Source organism: Prionailurus viverrinus, chromosome D2, assembly GCF_022837055.1.
Source record: "Prionailurus viverrinus isolate Anna chromosome D2, UM_Priviv_1.0, whole genome shotgun sequence".
NCBI lineage: Eukaryota > Metazoa > Chordata > Mammalia > Carnivora > Felidae > Prionailurus > Prionailurus viverrinus.
Window position 1 is genome coordinate 40146403 of NC_062571.1, and position 21898 is coordinate 40168300.

The window sequence follows — 21898 nt, forward strand, 5'->3', positions numbered from 1 at the left end:
AGAGAGTGTGTGTGAGTGGGGACAGGCGGAGAGAGAAGGAGACACAGAATCCAAAGCAGGCTCCAGGCTCCGAGCTGTCAGCCCAGAGCCCAAAGCGGGGCTCAAACCTACAAACCGCGAGATCGTGACGTCAGCCAAAGTCGGTCACTTAACCAACTGATCCACCCAGATGTCCCAAGGAAATCTCTTCTTTACAGAATGTCAACTAATAAATGTAGAAGAAATGATGGAAATAGGAAAATCACCAGTTCATAAACATCATGGTAAAAATTGGTTGAGGCTAGAATCACCCATGGATAATCATAATGGATAATCATCAACGGGTTGGGAATATGTGGTCATGTGGTATTGAAGTGTCGGTCCACACATCTCTTATTAACTCAAAGGGAGGGGAAATACCTTTCACTGTGATGCACTGGAAAGGACCTGGCAGTGTTCCTCCCAGCACGTTTAATTTCAGTCTGATCGTGAGAAGGCGGGCAAAATTGGGGGCCATTCTGCAACATAGCCTGGGCCTGGGCACTTCAAAAATGTCGGTCGTTAAAGGCAAAAACCAAAACCAAAAAAGGCAGAGAACCCTTCTAGGTTAAAGAGACTAAGGAAAGCGGACAACTAAACAGTATGTGTGATTCTGGACGGGATCCGGGACCCTCCCACCCCCATCATCCCTAAGGCTCTGAATGATGTTATCAGCACAAGGCGGGAGATTCCAATCTGAACTGTGTAAAAGATAACATTACATTTCCTGGGTGTAATAATTATGTAACACAACGCTTCCGCTCTTGGGAGATGCACACTGAAGGTGAAGGGCAGTGGTGTCTACAAAGACTCTCGGATGATTCAGGGGGGAGAAAAAGAAACAATTACATATGGAGGGACAAAAAGAGAGGGATAAGGCAAACACAGCAAAATGTTAAAAACTGGTGAACCTGGGAGGTGAAGGGTATATGGATGTTCTCTATACTCATCTTGTAACTTTTCTGAAGGCTTACAACTTTTCAAGTAAAAGCAATGATATATATCCTATTTCTGTTCTTCTGGGAGTTGTACCTAGTCCCTCAGCTCACGATTTATTACCCCAATCATTTTCTTCAACTGATCAGCGTATTTCCCCTTAAAAAGGGAACTATTTCAATTTAACATCAAGACCAGTTAACTTACCGAGTGCCTGCCCTCCCCGCTACACACGCGTAACCCACACAGAACCTGCATTTCTGCAAGGTTTCACGTGACCCATCTGCATGGGCACATTTAACAAGCACAGGACGCATCACTGGTGATTACCAGCCTTCCAGTAAAACTATTGTTCCGTACGATACAGTGTATGAAGTTGCTTTATCTAGATTATTTCACTTACGTTTAGCATTCTACTTTCATCCCAGCCGCGATGCAAAATTGATGCAACTGAGGTCCAGGAAGGTGACAAACTTGCCTAAAATCTCGTGCCTGGAGCCAGGTGAAATGCCACACTTCGGTATCACTGCGTAGTGTTATACCCCTAAATCGTTAACAGTTCGCTGAATGCATCATTAATGTGCCTGGTGAGTTAGGTAACAACTGTGCTTTCTTCTCATACGTATCAGAGGAAAAAAAATATAACGAACAAACCAAGCAGGGCATTTCATAGTTATTCTTCCCTAGGAAGATTTCTTAAAATGAATTCCTGTGTAGCAGAGGCATGACCAGCCTTGCGGGGGGTGGTCCCCACATGCCTGAGGGCTAGGGAACACTTCCCTATCTTATCATTACTCTCCTTTATAGCAACATCAAAGCTTTGGTGGCAGTTTTTATCAACTAAGTTCTGTTTACTAAGAACGGCTTGTGCAACCTGTTGGTACAAAGAAAAAGTGAATGTAACTCCCAGAGACAGAGTCCCCAGCCCCTGAAGGGGAACAATAGAGACATGAGCTGGAGGCAAGGATGGTGATTTAAAAAAAAAGAAAGAAAGGAAGAAAAAGCTACACAAAGCCTGGGAGCTTGAGGCTGACCTTGAGGCTTCTAAGACCTTGGGCCCGACAGCTCAAGAGCCACAGGTACGGGACAAGTGCTCTCCTCTCCCACCTGGGCCCCAGGGTAACCCCCACACTCAATATATGCACTGGCATTGGGTCCAGCCCTGCCCGTGGAGAAGGGCCGGATCAGGCTACAAAGCAGGCAGTGATCGCCCTACGGTGGAAGGAGTTTCCCATCCTGTTGGCAGCAACCTCCTTTAGAGGCTTCCCCACTGTGTGTCCCAGCTCCCGGCCCAGAGAGACCCAGTAATATCCAAACCCAAAACAACCTGGGGGCTGGTTCCACCTTGGGGAAGCTGCCGGCTCTCTCTCCCGTTTTGAGAGCATACCTTCGTTTTAGGAAACTGCTTGGTGCTCGCGGTTTCCTTTTGGCTGGCTGTCATTGCAGCGCGGTTCCCCTGTGTGAATCGTCTCGTGGGAAATCCAAAGACTGAGACCTCCATTCCCACAATGCACTCTCTCACCCCTGACACTTACGTGAACATTTCCCTGACAGTACTAGGGTGTCAAAGGCTTTTTCCCTAAGCCACCTTTATGCCTCACTACAAGCAAAAAGGAGGCAATCGGTAAACTCAATCCTATCAAGAAAGCCTAGTAGCCATCTTAAAATGGTCATAGAAATGACAAATACAGTATTTTGAGTAGGATTTTCAAATATCCGCTGTGGAATCAGAGGATAGCGTTCTTCCTCATAAAGAGAAATGTGAAATGACATTAATCTCTCACTAACCTTGATGAAGAGAGAACCATAATTCCCAATTTGAGGCAGACAAGGAGCCTTGTGGACAGGTGTCTCCTATGCTTACACAGACATTACTCAGCTGCCCTACCAGCATCTTTTGGCCTGGGCCAATAAAGGGCAGATCAATGACATTTATGCCAAACTAAGAGCTTTAATTAACAAGGTTCCAGGAAGGGTCCAGGCAAAGATAAAAACGTGATCGCAGGGTTCTCTAATCTCAACGGCAGGTGCTCAGACTGTCCTTGTGTCTTCAGACCCTCCGTGTAAATACGTACGGCCCGCAGATGGCAAGCTGTTTTGCCAAAGACCCTCCATCTGGAATAGGACCTCTTAAGCCCAAGACTTGTTTTAAAACCGTGGCTTGAAAACATGTTTAGACGTAGACTGCATGGAGTCCTAAATAAGTTGAATGTTTATAAGGAGAAACTATAAACAGGTCTGTTACTATTTAAGTGGTGAGGTCATTAGTTTTTTCCATTAGTCCTTTCTTTTTTGTTCTTCCAAACTACACATGCTCCCAAACATCTTCGGGGTAGGGGCAGGAGAAAACAGGTTAGTTTGTCTGCCTCCCACGGTTGCTTCCATTAAGGTGCTTCTGGTCCTTTCTCATCCAAACTCAACAAGGATGTTTCTCCCCTATCACCTTTACAGCTGCAACACAAAGCCAACAGGTCTCTGTATTTGTTTATTTTTTGTTTCACAGGCTTAATTTCTATGCTCCTGGGCTGCAGAGGAGGGGAGACACAAGATCCAGCTGAGGTCTGGCCTCTCCACGTGATGTTACTTCACCTCGATGGGATGCAGTTTATGGGTCCACAAAATGACCTACACTGTGTGCTCATTAACATCCTTTTTTTGGGGTAAGCCATGATAATATCACAAGTGAGATTATAGTTTATACTTTTGGCACTTAAAAGAGCACAAATATTCCTCTTGCCTGCTGCATAGACTGTATCAGATGCTGAATGAAATATAAATGAAAACAAAAGGGGAACACTCCTACAGTGAAAGGAGACACTCATGTCCACCGACGACTCTGTGTGCATGGAGGTAAACGGGCCCCGGGCAGCTCTGTAAATGTAACGAGGAGCATATGCCCTGCAACTAGGGAATTCTACGTTTTGTTTTTTTTTTTTAACGTTTATTTATTATTGAGAGACAGAGACAACATGAGCATGGGAGGGGCAGAGAGAGAGGGAGACAGAATCTGAAGCAGGCTCCAGGCTCTGGGCTGTCAGCACAGAGCCCAACGCTGGGCTTGAACTCGCAAACCGTGAGGTCATGACCTGAGCTGAAGTCGGACGCTTAACCCACTGAGCCACCCAGGCACCCCTCTACGTTTCTTTATCCATGGAAAAAAAGCCTCAATATCTGAACTGTATGAACAGTTCCATAACAGAGTCTACTTAGAAAAGAGTAAAATCAAATGTGCGACAATAACAAAACTGACATACAAAAAAGTATTTGAACAGAAAAGGCAATTCACAGCATTTATTCAAGTTAATGCATTTTATTCAATAATCTGCCATATCGTTGCTGTCACCATTACTGTAATATTGTCATTACTATTTCTCTTTTGACAGGGCCATGCGTTTAAAAAATCTGGGTTGGATTTCCATGATGTTTAACTCTATGATTAAAAATCTGTCTCTTCACCAAAAGGCAACCCCTTCACCACCAGAGAAACTGGAAAGACTGAGATTTAGTTGTAGAAAGTGATCGCCACCAGAGACAATTCACAGTCCATCATCTCTCAGGGTTGTACTTTTACTTGGGGCCTCTTTAGGGGTGAGCGGGCTGCCTCTCATAAACGTTTGCTTAAAACAGGTAACATGCCCTCCTGCATCATAGAAGGAAAATCAGGTCTAGTCCCTGGGGAACAGATCCTCCTGGGAAGGAATCTGAATGGCTCCTAGGTGACTGAGCCATTCTGGCCAAGGTCAGGGGACAGAGTCAGTGACCCTTCTGCCCTGACCAGTCAGTAGTAAAAAGGTCTAATCAGGTGAATGGGAGAGGTAGTCGCTAGCTTCCAGTTAGAATCTCTAGCTCAGGAACAGCTGTGTTAGAGTAAGCCAGAGCAGGAGGGAGATGTCAGACTGGAGAAAATGACTAAGAAAAAGATACAGGTTTCCTAATGGGGAACCCACAGAAAGGTGGCGCTACCGGCCAAGGGCAGTCCTGTGCTTCTCACTGAGAAGAGAATACACTGAGTGGGTTCTGCAGTTTTCATAGAACAACTGGAATGACACTGAACACGTGGAAAGTTACATCGGTTTCTGTCCTTTGTTCGGAAAACGCTGGTAGGACACCTGTGTGCAAAGCAATGGGCCAGGTGCTGAAACAAAAATAAATCTGTCTGAGATGTGATCCTGCCCGGAAGGAGCAATCCAGCAGTGGCCTTCAGACCCTTGCACACCACAGAGTGCTATGTCCTAGAGGCCACGTGGAGGGAAGGACGGCTTCGGGCTGGCAGGATCAGAGAAGGCGTCCCCCAATCCTCCCCTCTCGGTACTCAGCGTGTCCTCTGTGCCTCTATGTTACTGCTCGGCCTGGCCCATTCCATGCACCTGCTCATCTTTCTGATCTTTTCCTGGTGGCGTGAGAAAAGGAAGTTCAAGATGAGATCCTGCCTCACAGATGCCTACTGTGTGTGGAATTGAGGTGTCGTGGAAATGTCACTCTGTCTTGGTTCAGAAAGGTGGAAAAAACTGGCGGAAAAGAGAGCTGAGATGGGGTTTATGGAGAAGGTGGGAGCAAAATTATACCACCAGACAATTCTGGTGCACAGCTTAAACCAGACAATAGAATGAGCACCAGCACTGCCAATGACCTCAAGAAGGTAGCTGGAAACCCTCTGCCTAACAGTCTGTCTACAGAACTGGGAAGCTTAAATCCTTTCTTGTCATCCAGTCAAGTTCAACCAGAGCATATGAAAGAATAATGAATAACTAGACAGTCTCCAACTTCTGGAAAGTAGAAAGATCAAGTAAAGTCAGCATCTTCCTTGCCCCCAAAACAGTGAAGTGGAAGGCCAAAAGTGTAGAGAAAGCATTTGAATATCTTCCTTAAGTTTGTTTTTGGCGTTTTGGTCTGTAAGCAATTAAGATGGAGAGAGATGCCACCCCAAAGAGGAAAGTTTGTAGGAACCACAGCACTTGAGCCCGACCGTCCGTGATGCCTTTAGACCTAAAAAAAAAAAATAAAAAATAAAAAAGAGAAACTTAACCACCAGAATTTTTATGTTATGGTTTCATAAGAGTTAGTCTTCCATTTTTTATTTTTTTAATTATTTATTAAAAAAATTTTTAAGGTTTATTTTTGAGAGAAAGAGAGAGCACAAGCAGGGGAGGGGCAGAGAGGGAGGAAGACACAGAATCCAAAGCAGGCTCCAGGCTCCGAGCTGGCAGCACAGAACCCGACGTGGGGCTCGAACCCACGAACCATGAGATCATGACCTGAGTCGAAGTCAGACGCTTAATCAACTGGGCCACCCAGGCGCCCCTAGCCTTCCATTTTCTTAAAAAATGTATTCCTTCTAGGGATGCCTGGGTGGCTCAGTCAGTTGGGTGTCCAACTCTTGATCTCGGCTCAGGTCATGAGTTCAAGCCCCACATCAGGCTTTGCGCTGACAGCATGGAGCCTGCCTGGGATTCTCTCTCCCTCTCTATCTGTTCCTCCTACTCTCTCTCTCTCAAAATAAGTAAAAAAACTTTAAAAAAATATATATATATATATTCCTTCTATCTACTTTCATTAGGTTTATTTTTGCCATTTTCCTCTAGTTTCTTAACTCGCATGGTTAGTTCATTTATTTTCATTTTTCTTGTGCATTCAGGATGGTACACTCTTCCCTCAGATGCAGTCTGGCTACTGCCTAGGACATGGAATTCTGAAACTGTTTCTCGGGGCACCTGGCTGGCTCAGTCGGTTAAGCGTCTGACTTCCGCTCAGGTCATGATCTTGCGGTTTGTGAGTTTGAGCCCCGTGTCGGGATCTGTGCTGACAGCTCAGAGCCTGGAACCTGCTTCGGATTCTGTGTCTCCCTCTCTCTCTGCCCCTCCCCTGTCTCTCAATAATAAATAAATGTTTAAAAACATTAAAAAAAAAAAAAAGTTTCTCCTGTGACTTCGATGAGCGGAGGGTTAAAAAGCACTGGGATGCCTTCAGAGGAAGAGTTTTGAAGGTAGACCAGATGTAAATCCTAGCTTGGCCAACTACCAGCTGTGACGGCTGGGCAAGCCACTCCTCTCTTAGACTCTGTGTCCTCCTCTGAAAAACAGAAGTATCGGTATTTATCCCAGCAAGTTTGGGGATGATTTAGGAGATAACATACACACAGTGCTTAGTCAAAAGCCTGGCTCACAGAAATAATAAACACCCGGCTGCAAACTAAATTGCTTGAAACAGAGCTCAAAAGAAAATGGCCTAATGGGAGTGAATGGCTTGCTGGTCTCATCTGTATATAAATAAGTCTTATGTGGATGACTTCTAATTTAGAATAGTATACGTAGAAATGATATTGTTTTCCACACTAACAGATTAAAGGAGAAAAATCCTATGGTCATCTGGATACATGCAGAAGCATCTGAGAAATGACAACATCCATTCTGAATACAAGTTCTCAGCTAACTTAGAAACAGGATGGAACTTTCTTACTCTAATAGAGGAGGTCTACGTGACTCTAGAAAAAACGGTGCAAAATTTGAAAGCTTTCCCTTTAATCGGCAACAACACAAGGGCCAGGATATATGAGGAATTCATGTTCATGCAGTATTATTTATAATAATAAAAAACTAGAGACTTCAAAGTCCATCAGAGGGGGGATTTGTGAAATACAGTGAGGCACAGCCATTTAACAGAATACTATGCACTAATAAAATGAATGAGGTAAATTTATAGGTGTAGACATGAAAATAGGCATATGCGACAATGGAAAGTTACGGAAGAGTTGATATCTACATTTATATATATTATGGTGGCTACGAAGTCAAACACATAGACCAATCTTTTCTCTGGTTAAAAAGGATTCACCAATTCCTTTTTATGGCTTGATAGTGTGATTTGGGAGGTTACAAAAATACATTCACTTAAATTCATTCATTCATTCATTCACAATTCAAATGGAGTATTTATTCTGATGTACAGTGACTAACCGCAACACGTGAGACCATAAAGAAATAACTTCAAGAACATAGTAAGAGTGACCTCACCTCTCTATGCCTGCTCTTCCTCTACCCTTCAAAAACTTGGATAGCAGGATGTTAAATTTGAGTCTTTTGGTTTTCACTGGAGGCTCCAAATGCCCATAACAGAACAGGCGTCCAATACTCCAACACTGTAAATTCGAGGGGTTAGACCACACGCCTCCAAGCTAAGATTTCAATGCAAGGCTGAAGGGGCCAAGTGCTGCGGCATTTCCTGTCACAGGTCAGACTCAAAGAACAGCTTCAACAGACCCACTTGGAGAGCCTGACCCGAGTCCCCTGGAATTTAGGGGAAGAGATTAATATCTGACTCTAAAGTTAAGACTCAGGTAAAGCTTGCCTGATGGGAGACCAAACATACATGACTGCAGTGGGAAGTGCATGTATCTGCAGATTATCCCACTGGGAGGACAAGGAAGCTGTGACTGTGAGCCATCCAGATCTGGTGGAAGGCCACAGGCGTGGGTGGGCTGAAAAGGGACCCTGGCCCAGAGGCCCTAATTGAAGGGTAGAAGAGATCTCAGTAAAAGAAAACTTCCCCTCAACCACAGATCCTGAAGGGAAACTGCAGGCGGCAGGCTGGAGGAGGCAGCGGAAGGAACCATCAAGGGAAATGCAGAAGGGAGACTGATCCCCAGTGATGGCTGCTTTCTCAAAAATCCACTGGGCCTCCGCCGGAGAAAACAAGCCACCACCAGGCATGCAACATCCACAGCCCCCAGCTGCCTGACCACAAGGCGGACCGTGCCCTGTTTCCCCAAACTTACTCCCACCTTGGTGGGCCACAAGCAGCTGTCGCTAACAAATAGGAAAAAGAGGTGGCCCGAGAGAGAAGACACTAACTACACTCTCTTCCCCAGGGCAGCCTCCTGAGCCCCAGCTGGATGAGAACAGACACTTTTGACTTTGGTTAACAGTTTCATCGTTTTAATAAATAGCCTGGACTAGACTGGATTACATCAGAGAGTGACTGGAAAACCTATGGAACCACTTCAGATTTCATCCACGGTCCAGTGGGAGGCAGACAATAACCCACAGGGTGAGTGTAACTGGAGAGGGGTGAGAAAGAATAAAGCAGCTTTCTGCTCCTCTCCTAGAGCGCCCAGCTTGTTTCATAAATCAGAAGACAGAGTGACATAATCTATTTGAAGCACTTAACAGGGGTCTGGCAGAGTGTGCACCCAATAAATATTAATTACTTTTATTATTAAAAGATAGTTGTTATAAAGTATCTCAGTTCTCACCTTTAGAATACAATAATAATAGAGGTGATAGTTCATCTCGACCAGAAAAAGTAAATATTGCAAAGTGAATATGGCATGACGGTAACCATTGCTTCATGACAGCAGGCTGTCTCTACACGCTTACGTAAAGTACTAATGGAAAGAGAATCTTTCCAAATACGCTCACATAGTATTAACTTAGGCTGGCATCTGCTGAGTAGGGTCTAGTCCAAAAGCTTCTTTTTTTTTTTTTAACTTGCCGAATTAACCCCGAATTATTTGTGGAGCTTGAAAGCAAAGAACATATTCCCATTTCTGAAGCAAGGCCTACCAAATCAGGATCTCTGGGTCTGGAAACCAGACATGTGTATTCTGAGAAAGCTCCTCAGGTGATTCAGTCATGAAACTAGGACTGAGAATCTGAGAATCGATGGCCTATGTCCATAACTTGGCTCTTTTTCTTTTTTTATTAAAAAAAAAAATTTTTTTAGTGTTTATTTACTTTTGAGAGAGAGAGAGAAAGACAAGAGCACAAATAGGGGAAGGGGCAGAGAGAGAGGGAGACACAGAACCTATAGCAGCCTCCAGGCTCTGAGCTGTCAGCACAGAGCCCGACGCAGGGCTCGAACCCACGAACTGTGAGATCATGACCTGAGCCGAAGTCAGATGCACAAACAACTGGGCCACCGAGGGTCCCCTAACTTGGCTCTTTTTCAAACTAGAAAGCAAACTCCAAATCTTCTGTTCTAGTTGGGGCTATTCAGAGAATTTTTTTTTTTTTTTTTAATGAGAAAAACCATCTAAATTAAGTAGCTCATTAATTGACTAGCCAACACAAATGAAATGAATCCATTTGTTAAATATTTACTGAGCACTCCCTCTAGGCTAGGCTCAGTATTAGGCGTGGGGATTCAACCCTACCCTGAGGATGCTCTTGGCCTACAAAGGCATGAATTATTTAAATGTGGCTACTCTTAACTTACATTAGATACCAAGAGAAAAATGATAAAAACCTATTAAAAACAGTTACTTGCAAAAAACAAACAAACAAAAAAACCCCAACACTTACTTGCACAAAACCATGGCATATAAGGCCTCTCCCACGTGAATCAGCCAGGCAAGCCAATACCTGAAACAAAAGTCAGCCTTGCTTAAGGTGATGGTTATCTGCTGATGAAATCTAACACAGAAACCTCAAAAAGAAAGGTGCCCTAATGTGAACCAGCAACACTCTTAGATATCTAAAGGCAAGTGCAGGCCTTCCAGGTCTTCGGTAGGGCTGGAGCTGGCCACACTCCACTTCCGGAGCTCTCCTTACCCACTGCGCAGGAGGGTGTGATGATGGTCCACCAAGTACTGAGTGAAGAGGCCCAGCGGCCCTAGGCTCTGGTAAGGAATACTCTGAGACCAGAAGACAACCCACTGAAAGAGAATCAGAGGCACAGAATACCTATTAGGGTGCTGAAATCAGCACAGGTTTATTTTTCAAAGAAACTATGAAATAACCCAGATTCTACAAAAACAACTAAAGACCAAAGAAACTCTGAATTAAGTCATTTGGGTTTCCATTCTCCACTTGTGTTTTCTTTCTTTTTTTTTTTTTTTTTTGAAGTTTTATTTATTTAAGAGAAAGAGAAGACAGTGCGAGTGGGGGAGGGGCAGAGAGTGAGGGAGAATCCCAAGCAGGCTCCACACTGTCAGCACAGAGCCCGATGTGGGGCTCGAACTCACAAAACTGTGAGATCAGGACCTGAGCCTACATCAACAGTCAGACACTTACCTGACTGAGCCACCCAGGTGCCCCTCCACTTAATATTTCCTAAAAGTTATCTGGTTGGGAGATTTATGACAAGGAAGCTGTGTGATTATCAGACTCAGTGTCCAGGCTGGATGACTCCTATTCTTAATGAATTCCACCCAAAACATTATTTTTATACAGGTTACTAATAAATGTTTAAGTTTCCGCGTCCTTGGTAGCTTCTTTACGACAGAAGCTACAGCTTGAACAAAACCCCCATTTAACTTAGAATTCCTTCACTTCTTTCACTCTTCCTACCTCTAAAACTGGGAATGATCCACCTCAGAGCTGAAAAATATGTGAGTCAAGTTTGTGAAGTACCTAATCACATTAGGTTTGTGTAATCTGATCGACTCTCCTTTAATCTCTATGTTGTAACCTCTGCCGGATTTTTCTGAGAATAATTAAATGCCAACAGGTCCAAAACGTTATTGTCTCATTCAGATCTCAGGCAAGAGCAGTCCTACCTCTCCCATTATGTTGTAACACATCTAAAATTTAAATAAAGCTTAAAATATCACTGCACCTTCCAAAACCAAAGGGAATGGAAGGGGCAGCACCTGCCAGCCCCATAATATCCCAATTTGAGGTCCCCAACGCTTTCCTCCATCTATTTTTCTAACTAGTCAGGAATGCAGAACCATAGAACAGAAATGCACCTTTGCAGAATTTCGGTTCAATCCCTCCATTTTACATATGAGGAAATCAGAGTCAAGGAGCTCAGATTTGACAACAAACAACACTGTGGACACGACAACACACTTCTAAGCCCCAGTGTCCAAGGATCTCCCCGTCAAGATCCAAATAGATTTCCCTCTCTTCAAAATTATACCAACCTAGTCCCCAAGCTACTTTTCCAGGCATGTTTCCTATTATCCATTAAACGAACTGTCAGCCAGACAAAAGTCGCTCCTCTCTCAGCAGAGATCCCTTCTTCCTGATACCACATCTATGCCATAACATTTATATCCTGTCTATCCCTTCTTTAGGTTTATCCCCGTTTTCCAAACAATTCTAACTGCCTCAAACATTCTGCTTCGGAAGCCCTATTCTGAGCCGGCAGGCCTACGGCAGCCTGTCAACGTGAATTCCTCCTCGGTGAACTCTACTCACACCCGGTTATGCCGCAGTAAGTGTGGAGGCGCGAGGACGCAAAGGAGGGACAGGTGGAGTAGAAACCGTCCCGTGAGCCCACCGACCTTCCGCTTACGATAGTAACCTAGGCAACCGCCGGACGCGCAAGCGCGAGACCTCGCTGCCGAGCTCCCCTCGCCCTACGAGGGCCTGGAGGGCCCAAATAGGTGCACGACCCCTCCCTACTCCTCACCGCGAAATAGCCCAGTCCCAGGACGGTGACCAGCGAGGGCAAACGTCTGGCTCGACGGAAGTAGCCAGAAGCAGCCCTGCCGGCCTCGGACTTCGTCACCACCATCTTGAAAGATCTACACACTGAATCGTGGGATGGGGAACCATCCCCGCCCCCGCCCCCATCCCGACAAAGCCTGGGTAGCAGGTTTCTCAGGACCGCGAGAACCCGGGAGAGGCGCGGGCACACGAGTGCGCCTGCGTCTTCTTTCCCGGGCCCGGTTTCCGCCCCCGGGGCTCCGAGCCTTTTTGCGCCTGCGCGACCCCTCCGGCCCTGCTGGCCCGGGTCCTGCGCTTGGAGGAGTGCTTGCTCCGCTCTTCGGAGGGCTCAGGGCGGCCGCTGCCCTTACCGTGTAATACCCAAATGAAAGGATGATGACGGTGAACCACAACAGACTGCCCCTCTGGAAGTACGCTTTACCGCCTGCCGCTGTCCCCATGGTTGCGGCACTTCAGCGAGACTGCAAGGCTCGAGACTGCGTGCTCCGCTGCGCACGGCGAGGCGGGGCGGGGCCTGGGCGAGCGCTCCTCCCTTCCTCCTTACCCCCGGGAGGCCGAGGCACCTGCGTGTTGGGAAACGCGGACAGCGAGGCTTGCTGGCCTCTGACCTGCTGCGCCGGTCTTTGCCTCGCAGGGAACACCCCCTCTGTGCATGGCCCTTTCCCGGGCTTAAGAGGAAAGTGTTGGAATAGATGGTACTTTCCGCCTCCAATAACCACGAGTCTGAGTGAAGGGATGCTTTTCCTCTTCGTTAGTGAAGATGTATCGTACTGCACAGCACTAGTGAGCAGGGGCTGTGGAATAGACGGCTTGGGTTTAAGTACTGCCTGTGCCACTCATTTGTGTCTTAAGCCTACACTAGTCACTATTAAATAACAAAAATTCAACTGAGTAATTGATCAAATTGGCTTTACTGAAGGATTCCTGAGTGGGGCAGCGCCCATCTAGCAAATCAAAAGGAGCTCTGCTGAGCTGCAGAAAAGGCTTTGGGTTGTTTGTTTGTTTTTAAGGTAGAGAGAGGGCATAAAAGCAATTTATTACCAAGGATTGCATTGTTTTAGGCAATGCATCCCTGCCAAAGGGTAAGGGGTTGACCGAGAAATTCCAATGTGGCTGGTTGAAGTTCACATCGGGGAGTGGGATGGAGAATGAAACTGCAGTTAAGTTAGGTATTAAGTCTTGACATGGGGTCTGTTTCTTCATCTGTAAAATGGGAATATATCTATTCCTACCTCAGGGCTTTTCGGTGGATTAAATGAGTTAATACCTACCTATAATAACAGCACTCACAAAAGTCTCTCGCCCATAGTGCTTTATAAGTTTTGATGATAATTCCTGGGCCTTTGCATCAGGCCCTGTGCTAAGTGTAATTCTGAAAACAACTCTGCACAGATTATTGTCCCTCACATGAAAGAAGAGGGAACAGCACATAGAAATGTCCAAAGTCATGTAAGTGGGCAGGAATACTGGAAATCAAGTGGTAGCCAAGCGTTCTGGCACTCTTAAGGACCATGCTCTATGAGGTGTGGAATATTTCCAAAACTTCTTTCGTTGACATGGGAACAGCCGAGGTTCTGTGTCCTCATTTTTTAACATGAGTGTATTGGACTACCTTTTTTTTTTTTTTTAATTTTAAAGTTTATTTGAGAGAGAGCACAAATGCACATGAGTGCAAGAAGGGGAGGGGCATAGAGATAGAATCCCAAGCAGGCTCTGCACTGTGAGCACAGAGCCCGACTTGGGGGCTTGAACCCACGCACGGACCGTGAAATCATAACCTGAGCTTCGGGCCCTGTGCAGACAGCTCAGAGCCTGCTTGGAATTCTCTCTCTGGCCCCTCTCCAACTCATGCACGTGTGCTCGCTCTCGCTCTCTCTCAAAATAAATAGATACATTTTATAAAGAATGAATTCCAGGATATGTGATGCAATCCATTTCCCAGATAAATCACAGTGCCTGTCAACATTGGAGTTAACAGTCCTAGACAGCTTTTCTTAGTACTAATTTTTTCCCATCACATCACTTTCTTGGTCCTTCTCTCTCTCTGAATACCTGTGCTTTCTCAGCTTTCTTTTTACTTCTTGTCTTCTAGACACAGGTTTTTCCCATGATCTTTTCTCTATATTTATAATCATACCTTTGAGATTCAATTTTTGCCTCCATCTGGATGACTCCAGCCTTAATGTCTGCAGCCTTAGCCTCCCTCCACTTGCCTGTTGGTCACCTTTACTAGGTGTTACACCGCACTTAAAAGATATGTCCACTATTATCCACAGGGTCAGTCCCACCAAGGCTCCCCTGTTTATGTTAATAGCCACTTCCTTCTTCCGGGAATCCAGATTCCCTCCCGCCCACCTTTGGCTGCCCTCATATCTAGTCAGCTTCCAAGAGTTCTGTTGATTGGGTAACATTACTTACCGTCCTTCTGGATTAAACCGTGGCTTAATTTCTACTGCCTCCCTCAGTCATTCTCTCCTCTGTCCTACTTCTTCAACCCACGTGCAATCCCTTTATCAAATCCGACCTACAGTAATCTACAAAGTACAGTCCTAACCCAACCTTTACCAAGAGTTTTCAAGAACTTCCCTAATTTTAGGCTATTGTTTTTCAGTATGCCTCTTCTGGTATTAGTCTGCAGCAAGGGAGATAATAGGAGGAATAACTCAGGATAAAAGTTGTTGAAGAGGCAAAATGGCTAGGGAAACCATATCTTCCACCATCACGCTCTGAGCCCATCAAGATATGTAGTCCTCCGTGGCTCCCCTCCCCACAGCCCTGATTATGGTGGGAAAGAGTGGTAGGGACATAACCAGGGGTCTTACCATCAGACCATCATGCACACATAAGGAATCCAGATGAAGGTACAGAAGATCTTTACTCAGATGTGAGTAGTTTTTGTCAATTCATAAAGAACACACAGCTGGGGCGCCTGAGTGGCTCAGTAGGTTGGGCATCCCACTCCGGCTCAGGTCATGACCTCACAGATTCTGAGTTTGAGCCCTGCATCGGGCTCTGTGCTGACAGCTCAGAGCCTGGAGCCTGCTTCGGATTCTGTGTCTCCTTCTCTGTCTGCTCCTCCCCAGCTCATGCTTTCTCTCTGTCTATCAAAAACACAAATAAACATTTTTTTAAAAAAATCTAAAGACTTATCTCTTAAGAAAGAAACAGAAAGAAAGAAAAAACAGTGGTTTGAACAATATAGTGTCCATAGGGGTTATAGATAAATGGGTAGATTTGAGAGATACTGGGGCACCTGGGTGGCTCAGTCGGTTAAAGCAGTCTGACTTCAGCTAGGGTCGTGATCTCACGGTCTGTGGGTTCAAGCCCTGCATCGGGCTCTGTGCTGACAGCTCAGAGCCTGGAGCCTGCTTCAGATTCTGTGTCTCCCTCTCTCTCTGCCCCTCCCCTGCTCATGCCCTGTCTCTCTCCATCTCTGAAAAATGAATAAACGTTAAAAATTTTTAAAAAAGATACTGAGGAAATGGAATTGTTGTAATTAGTGACTGACTGGATGTGGAGGAAAGAGGTAAAGAAAAGGGCAGTGTAAAGAATGACTCCCAAATTTCTCACTTGTGCAACTCAGATGGGAGGGTGCTATTTACTGAAGCAGAGAAGACTGGAACACGGTTGGGGGAGAAAAGAATACAATCAATTTCAGACATGTTGAGCTAGGAGAGACTTCTGAGTGTAATTATCAAACAGACAGTCTTAGAGAAAAACACAGCCCGAGGGAGGCAGTAATTGGCCTGCTGACAATAATTTAAGTCATGGAAATGAATGAGGTCACCTAGGGAAGATGTATAAAATGGGAAAGAATAGGACTCAAAAACAGAGCCTTAAGGAATAAAATATTTAAGGTATGGATGGAGACAGGAATTAATTGCTAAAAAATTTGTGGAAAACTAAAAATTATGATGTTGTAGAAACCATCCAACAACCTCTTGAATATTTCCAAGAAGTTAAACACAAAGAGTCCACATGTGGGTGTATAAGGTTCCGTGCGGTATAGACTCGAGTCCAAAAGTAGGAGGAAGGGGCTAGGTCAAGAGCTGAAGGCAGGCTTTGCTCATACCATCACATTCTGGTGTGGTGATATTGTCAAGGTGTGAATGTGGAATACATTTCCTTTACCACCTTGTTATCTTGAGTTACAACTTCTAAATGTTAAGACGTGGTATGTGAGCATTCATTTATATTGTTGCCCTGGACCCTGCAAATGTTAGAAGAAGGTCTGTTTTTCATGTGTAAATTTTTTTTAATGTTTATTTATTTTTGAGAGAGAGAGAGAGAGAGCACATGAGCAGGGGAGGGGCAGAGCGAGAGGAGGCAGAGGATGCAAAGCACAGAACCCAACACGGGGCTCGAAACCACTGACCATGAGATCACGACCTGAGCTGAAGTCGGGCGTTCAACCAACTGAGCTACAGAGGCGCCCCACGTGTGTTAGATTTTTATTCCTATGTACTAGTGGTCTACAGGTAGGTTTACCTGTAATTTCCTTGGATTTGTACTTACCTTGGATTTGCAATTTCCCGCAGATTTGTCAGCTCAGTTCCCACCCCAGAGACAGTGATGTTAGTTTCCCTTCAGCAATTTACCCCCCTCCACTTTCTATCCATTACTCAGTTTCATTTTGTTTCTAGCCAATTACCTATCTGACATTATTTAATTATTTGCTGCCTTGTTTATTTTCTGTCCTCCCACCCCTCCCGGCTCCCACCCATTGGATGGATGTTAGTTCCACTGGAACAGGGATTATAAGCATTGTGCTCGCTGATGTCTCAGGATTTAGAACAGCACCTGAAATGTGGTAGACACCTAGTAATTTTCTAAAATGTAAATGAGTACTTTTATTTCTAAGTGGATACTGTGATTTATTTAAGGTATAAAAAATGGGTTAACCAAACATTTTCTGTAATATCACTGAGAGATTTAATAAACAGCTATATTGATATGCAAGTAGCATATCACTGATTTATCATGGAGATTTCTTAAGTAGTTGAGAGTTTTGAAAATGCTTTGTTCTCCTGGCCAATTTAAATCCTTCTCTAATCTTAAAATTACTACTTTTTAAATGTTTATTTATTTATTTTGAGAGAGAGATAGAGTGAGCAGGGGAGGGGCAGAGAGAGAGAGAGAGAGAGACAGAGAATCTAACTCATGAACCATGAGATCATGACCTGAGCCAAACCCAAGAGTCGGACACTTAACCAACTGAGCCCTCCAGGCACCCTGTTAAAATTACTAATTTTTAAGATATTTCTCTTTCTAAATTTTGTAAGCATAAATTTAAGTTCCTCTTCTTTCCAATCATTACTATTTAATGCATTTACATTGCTTATTGAAATTTATTAATAAGTTGTTCTTGTGACACTAATGATTGCTTTCAGACATAACCGATATTAAAAAAAAGAAATTAACTGATATTTTAACTAAAATAGATGTAGAGGGGCACCTGGGTGGCTCAGTCGGTTAAGTGTCCGACGTCGGCCCAGGTCATGATCTCGCGGTTCATGAGTTTAAGCCCCGCGTCAGGCTCCATGCTGATGGCTCAGAGCCTGGAGCCTGTTTCAGATTCTGTGTCTCCCTCTCTTTCTGACCCTCCCCCGTTCATGCTCTGTCTCTCTCTGTCTCAAAAATAAATAAACGTTAAAAAAAAAAAAATTAAAATAGATGTAGAATCAGGGGTGCCTGGCTGGCTCAGTCGCTAGAGCATGTGACTCTTAATCTCAAGGTTGTGAGTGCAAGCCCTACACTGGGCATAAAGCTTACTTAAAAAAAATTAATAAATAAGATAGATGTGAAATCAGATAGAATAGGCAGATTTTTATTTTCTGAGCTTCTGAGGCAAGCTTAAACATCATGATATACTTCAGCATCGGTTTTTAAAAGCAAAAACTTAATCAGTTAAGAACATACTTCAGATTCTGTGTCTCTCTCTCTGCCCCTCCCCCGTTCATGCTCTGTCTCTCTCTGTCCCAAAAATAAATCAAAAACGTTGAAAAAAAAATTAAAAAAAAAAAAAAAGAAAAAGGGGCGCCTGGGTGGCGCAGTCGGTTAAGCGTCCGACTTCAGCCAGGTCACGATCTCGCGGTCCGGGAGTTCGAGCCCCGCGTCAGGCTCTGGGCTGATGGCTCGGAGCCTGGAGCCTGTTTCCGATTCTGTGTCTCCCTCTCTCTCTGCCCCTCCCCCATTCATGCTCTGTCTCTCTCTGCCCCAAAAATAAATAAAAAACGTTGAAAAAAAAATAAAAAAAAAAAAGAACATACTTCAGAAATAAAAATAACCATCATAGAAACAGTGCTTTTCCCTACGAAAGTGCATTCATTAAATGTTTTATTTCACAATCTGGCTGGCTCAGTCCAACTTCAGCTCAGGTCATTACCTCATGGTTCGGTTCATGAGTTTAAGCCCTGCATTGGGCTTTCTGCTGTCAGCTCAGAGCCCACCTTGGATCCTCTGTCTCTTTCTCTCTCTGTCCGTCCCCTGCTCACTCTCTCTCTCAAAAATAAAAAATAAACATTAAAAAAAAGGTTTTATTTCACAGACTAGTATGTCAAATCAGTGTTCTTAGATGGTCTTTCTCAGAAGAAATTCCAGAAGCAATTTGCCTTCAATTACGGGAAGAGATAAGGGTGTTTTATTTCGCACAGCCCCCGGAATCACAAATGAAAATTTACCACTAAAATGGTAGTCATCTACTATTCGTTGTGTCACAAACAAATCATTCCACTTGGCTGCAGGTACAGTCAGGGTAAGGGATATACAGTGCTTGAAGCCTGCAAGGCTTGAGGGGGACTTTGCATTCTTGTTTCTAAGCAGCCCATTTCAAGGCTTCCTCTGGTTTCCCCAGCACCCCCAAAGCTACTCTCAGTGGTGCAAAGCTCCTTTAAGTACACAGAGGCTCCATATTTAGAAGCCATCTCTGGGAATTCAGAGTGTTCTGAGAGGAAAATTGGACTGTCAAGATTAAGGTGTATTAGTGAAAAGTTTGGTGAAATTTCTGTTGGGATGCTAGTCAGTCTCCTGAAAATTGTTAATCAGTTCAATTATGTAACGCACTTCAACTTTAACACATGGTACAGGAAAAGAAAATGCCCTGGGGCATTCAGGAAGTCAGGGGAAATAGTCTAAACGAAAATCGTTCCCAAATAGTCTTTTAGCTTGATCTTCAATATTCACTTGTTCTATCACGTTTGATAAGTTTGGGAAATCAATATTTAAAGCTCGGATAGCTGAAGAAGTATTAGAAGAATTCAGGAAATAGAATTAGAACAATTATTCTTTAAATGGAAACCCCTACTTGTAGTGCAGAATACAATTTTAGCATGGATTATTAAACTCATGCTGGTAGCTTTAGCTCAAATTATTAAATAAAGAAATAATCCAGGGGCACCTGGGTGTCAGTCAATTAAGCATCCGATCAGGTCATGATGTCACAATTCATGAGTCTGAGCCCCACATCAGGCTCTGTGCTGACAGCGTGGAGCCTAGAGCCTGCTTCTGATTCTGTGTCCCTTTCTCTCTCTGCCCCTCCCCAGCTCACGCTCTGTCTCTTTCTCTCTCAAACATAAATAAACATTAAAAAAAGTAAAAGCAAAAAGAAATAATCCAATACTTTTTTAATATTTGAAGCCTGACTAACCACACTGTCAGCATTGAGCTAAATGAGTTACACTGTAAGTTATGCTCTATTCCTATTTATATTAAAATATTTTGTCTGCGTTGTTAAGAATATGGATCATATCAGAGTTGTCAAATATTAAAATGTCAATCCATCTCTAAATATTAGTGTACATGAAACGGTATGGGAAAGTATGTAGTACAGTGCCTAGAAAATACGTGGTGGTCAGAAATGTTAACATGAATGAAATACTAGACAGAGGAACAGAAACAGATGATGTGATGTGACGACAAAAGTTAACCATAGCCTACAGATCTGCCCGTGAGTTTTACTCCTGGAGAATCGGATCGGGTAGGTCTAAAATGTGACTGAGGCAGCCTTAGTTTCTTTTTTTTTAATTTTTTTTTTCAACGTTTATTTATTTTTGGGACAGAGAGAGACAGAGCATGAACGGGGGAGGGGCAGAGAGAGAGGGAGACACAGAATCGGAAACAGGTTCCAGGCTCTGAGCCATCAGCCCAGAGCCTGACGCGGGGCTCGAACTCACGGACCGCGAGATCGTGACCTGGCTGAAGTCGGACGCTTAACGACTGCGCCACCCAGGCGCCCCATGAGGCAGCCTTAGTTTCTATTTCACAGCCCGGTCAGAGTTGAGAGTTGTGAAGGTCACATATAAGTAGCAGCACATATTTTAACAAATAATTTTAATAAGTCATTTTGAGGAACTAAAAATTATAACATTTTAATCTTGGACCTATTTTTCTGTTGTTTTAAAAGAAGAAAGTTGAGGGGCGCCTGGGTGGCGCAGTCGGTTAAGCGTCCGACTTCAGCCAGGTCACGATCTCGCGGTCCGTGAGTTCGAGCCCCGCGTCAGGCTCTGGGCTGATGGCTCAGAGCCTGGAGCCTGTTTCCGATTCTGTGTCTCCCTCTCTCTCTGCCCCTCCCCCGTTCATGCTCTGTCTCTCTCTGTCCCAAAAATAAATAAACGTTGAAAAATAAGAAAGAAAGAAAGAAAGAAAGAAAGAAAGAAAGAAAGAAAGAAAGAAAGTTGATGTTAGTGATTCTGTTCTGGTTTAGAATACATTTCTCCTGGCCACAGCTGAAGACTGTTTCCAGTAGGGTCGATGGAACAATTCACCAAGCTCACCTTGGCGAAGACACGTTGATCTTGGCTGTAATCTTGGGGTTTACATATTCAGCAACTCAATTTTATTGGTTCACTTAATGGATGATTAGACTTTAGATTCCTGCTTGTCAAAACCACTAATGACAACATGAACTACAAAGATAATACCATATACTAGTGCTTCTGAGGGGCTGGAGAAAGGGAGCCTAGTTAAAGCAGCGGACTATTATAATAGAGTATGCTAGCAAAAGGAGGCTTGAAAGGGGTGCCATATTTAAAGATATTGGTGCAGTTGTGATGAACTCACTAGCGTCCTATAAAATCATTTTCTCAACATTCTCTGAACACTTTTGAGAAGACAATAACTAGCTTTGTAACCATAGGAAGACATCTCATTTTTATGGACCCTTGAGGTTCTTTGTAAAATCACCAGAACCTATTTATCTGAGCGTTTGGGGCCAGGTTATTAGTCCTAGCTTCTACTGAGCTATTGAATTAGATTCTCCTACCAGTTCTAGCCGCTAAACAATCCACTTGTAGGCTTTTGCATACAGCTATCAGATGATCAAATTGCTCTTGAGTATATTGGGGTCCCTTTAGAAAAATGATTAATTATAACCTTATTTGTTTGCAGGATGTTTTCTGACTATGGGCTTTCCCTGGGAAAATATGGAGCCTTTTCTATTTCTTTATTCAATGAGATAATTATATTTTAGGATTGCATCACTATGATTTTCCTAATAATATTGCCTTTCTTTTTTTTTTTTTTTTTCAACGTTTATTTATTTTTGGGACAGAGAGAGA

The 21898-nt window shown here is 44.0% G+C and overlaps 1 protein-coding gene across 1 annotated transcript; it reads right to left on the bottom strand.

Moving 5' to 3' along the window:
* Positions 1-4244: 4244 nt before the first annotated feature.
* Positions 4245-12856, bottom strand: TMEM254 (transmembrane protein 254). Its single transcript, XM_047826259.1, has 4 exons — positions 12695-12856; positions 10500-10603; positions 10251-10310; positions 4245-5940 (listed from the first exon to the last, which is right to left on the bottom strand). Exons 1-4 carry the CDS (start codon positions 12782-12784, stop codon positions 5820-5822), a joined length of 375 nt encoding a protein of 124 aa, XP_047682215.1. The 5' UTR covers positions 12785-12856; the 3' UTR covers positions 4245-5819.
* Positions 12857-21898: the final 9042 nt, after the last annotated feature.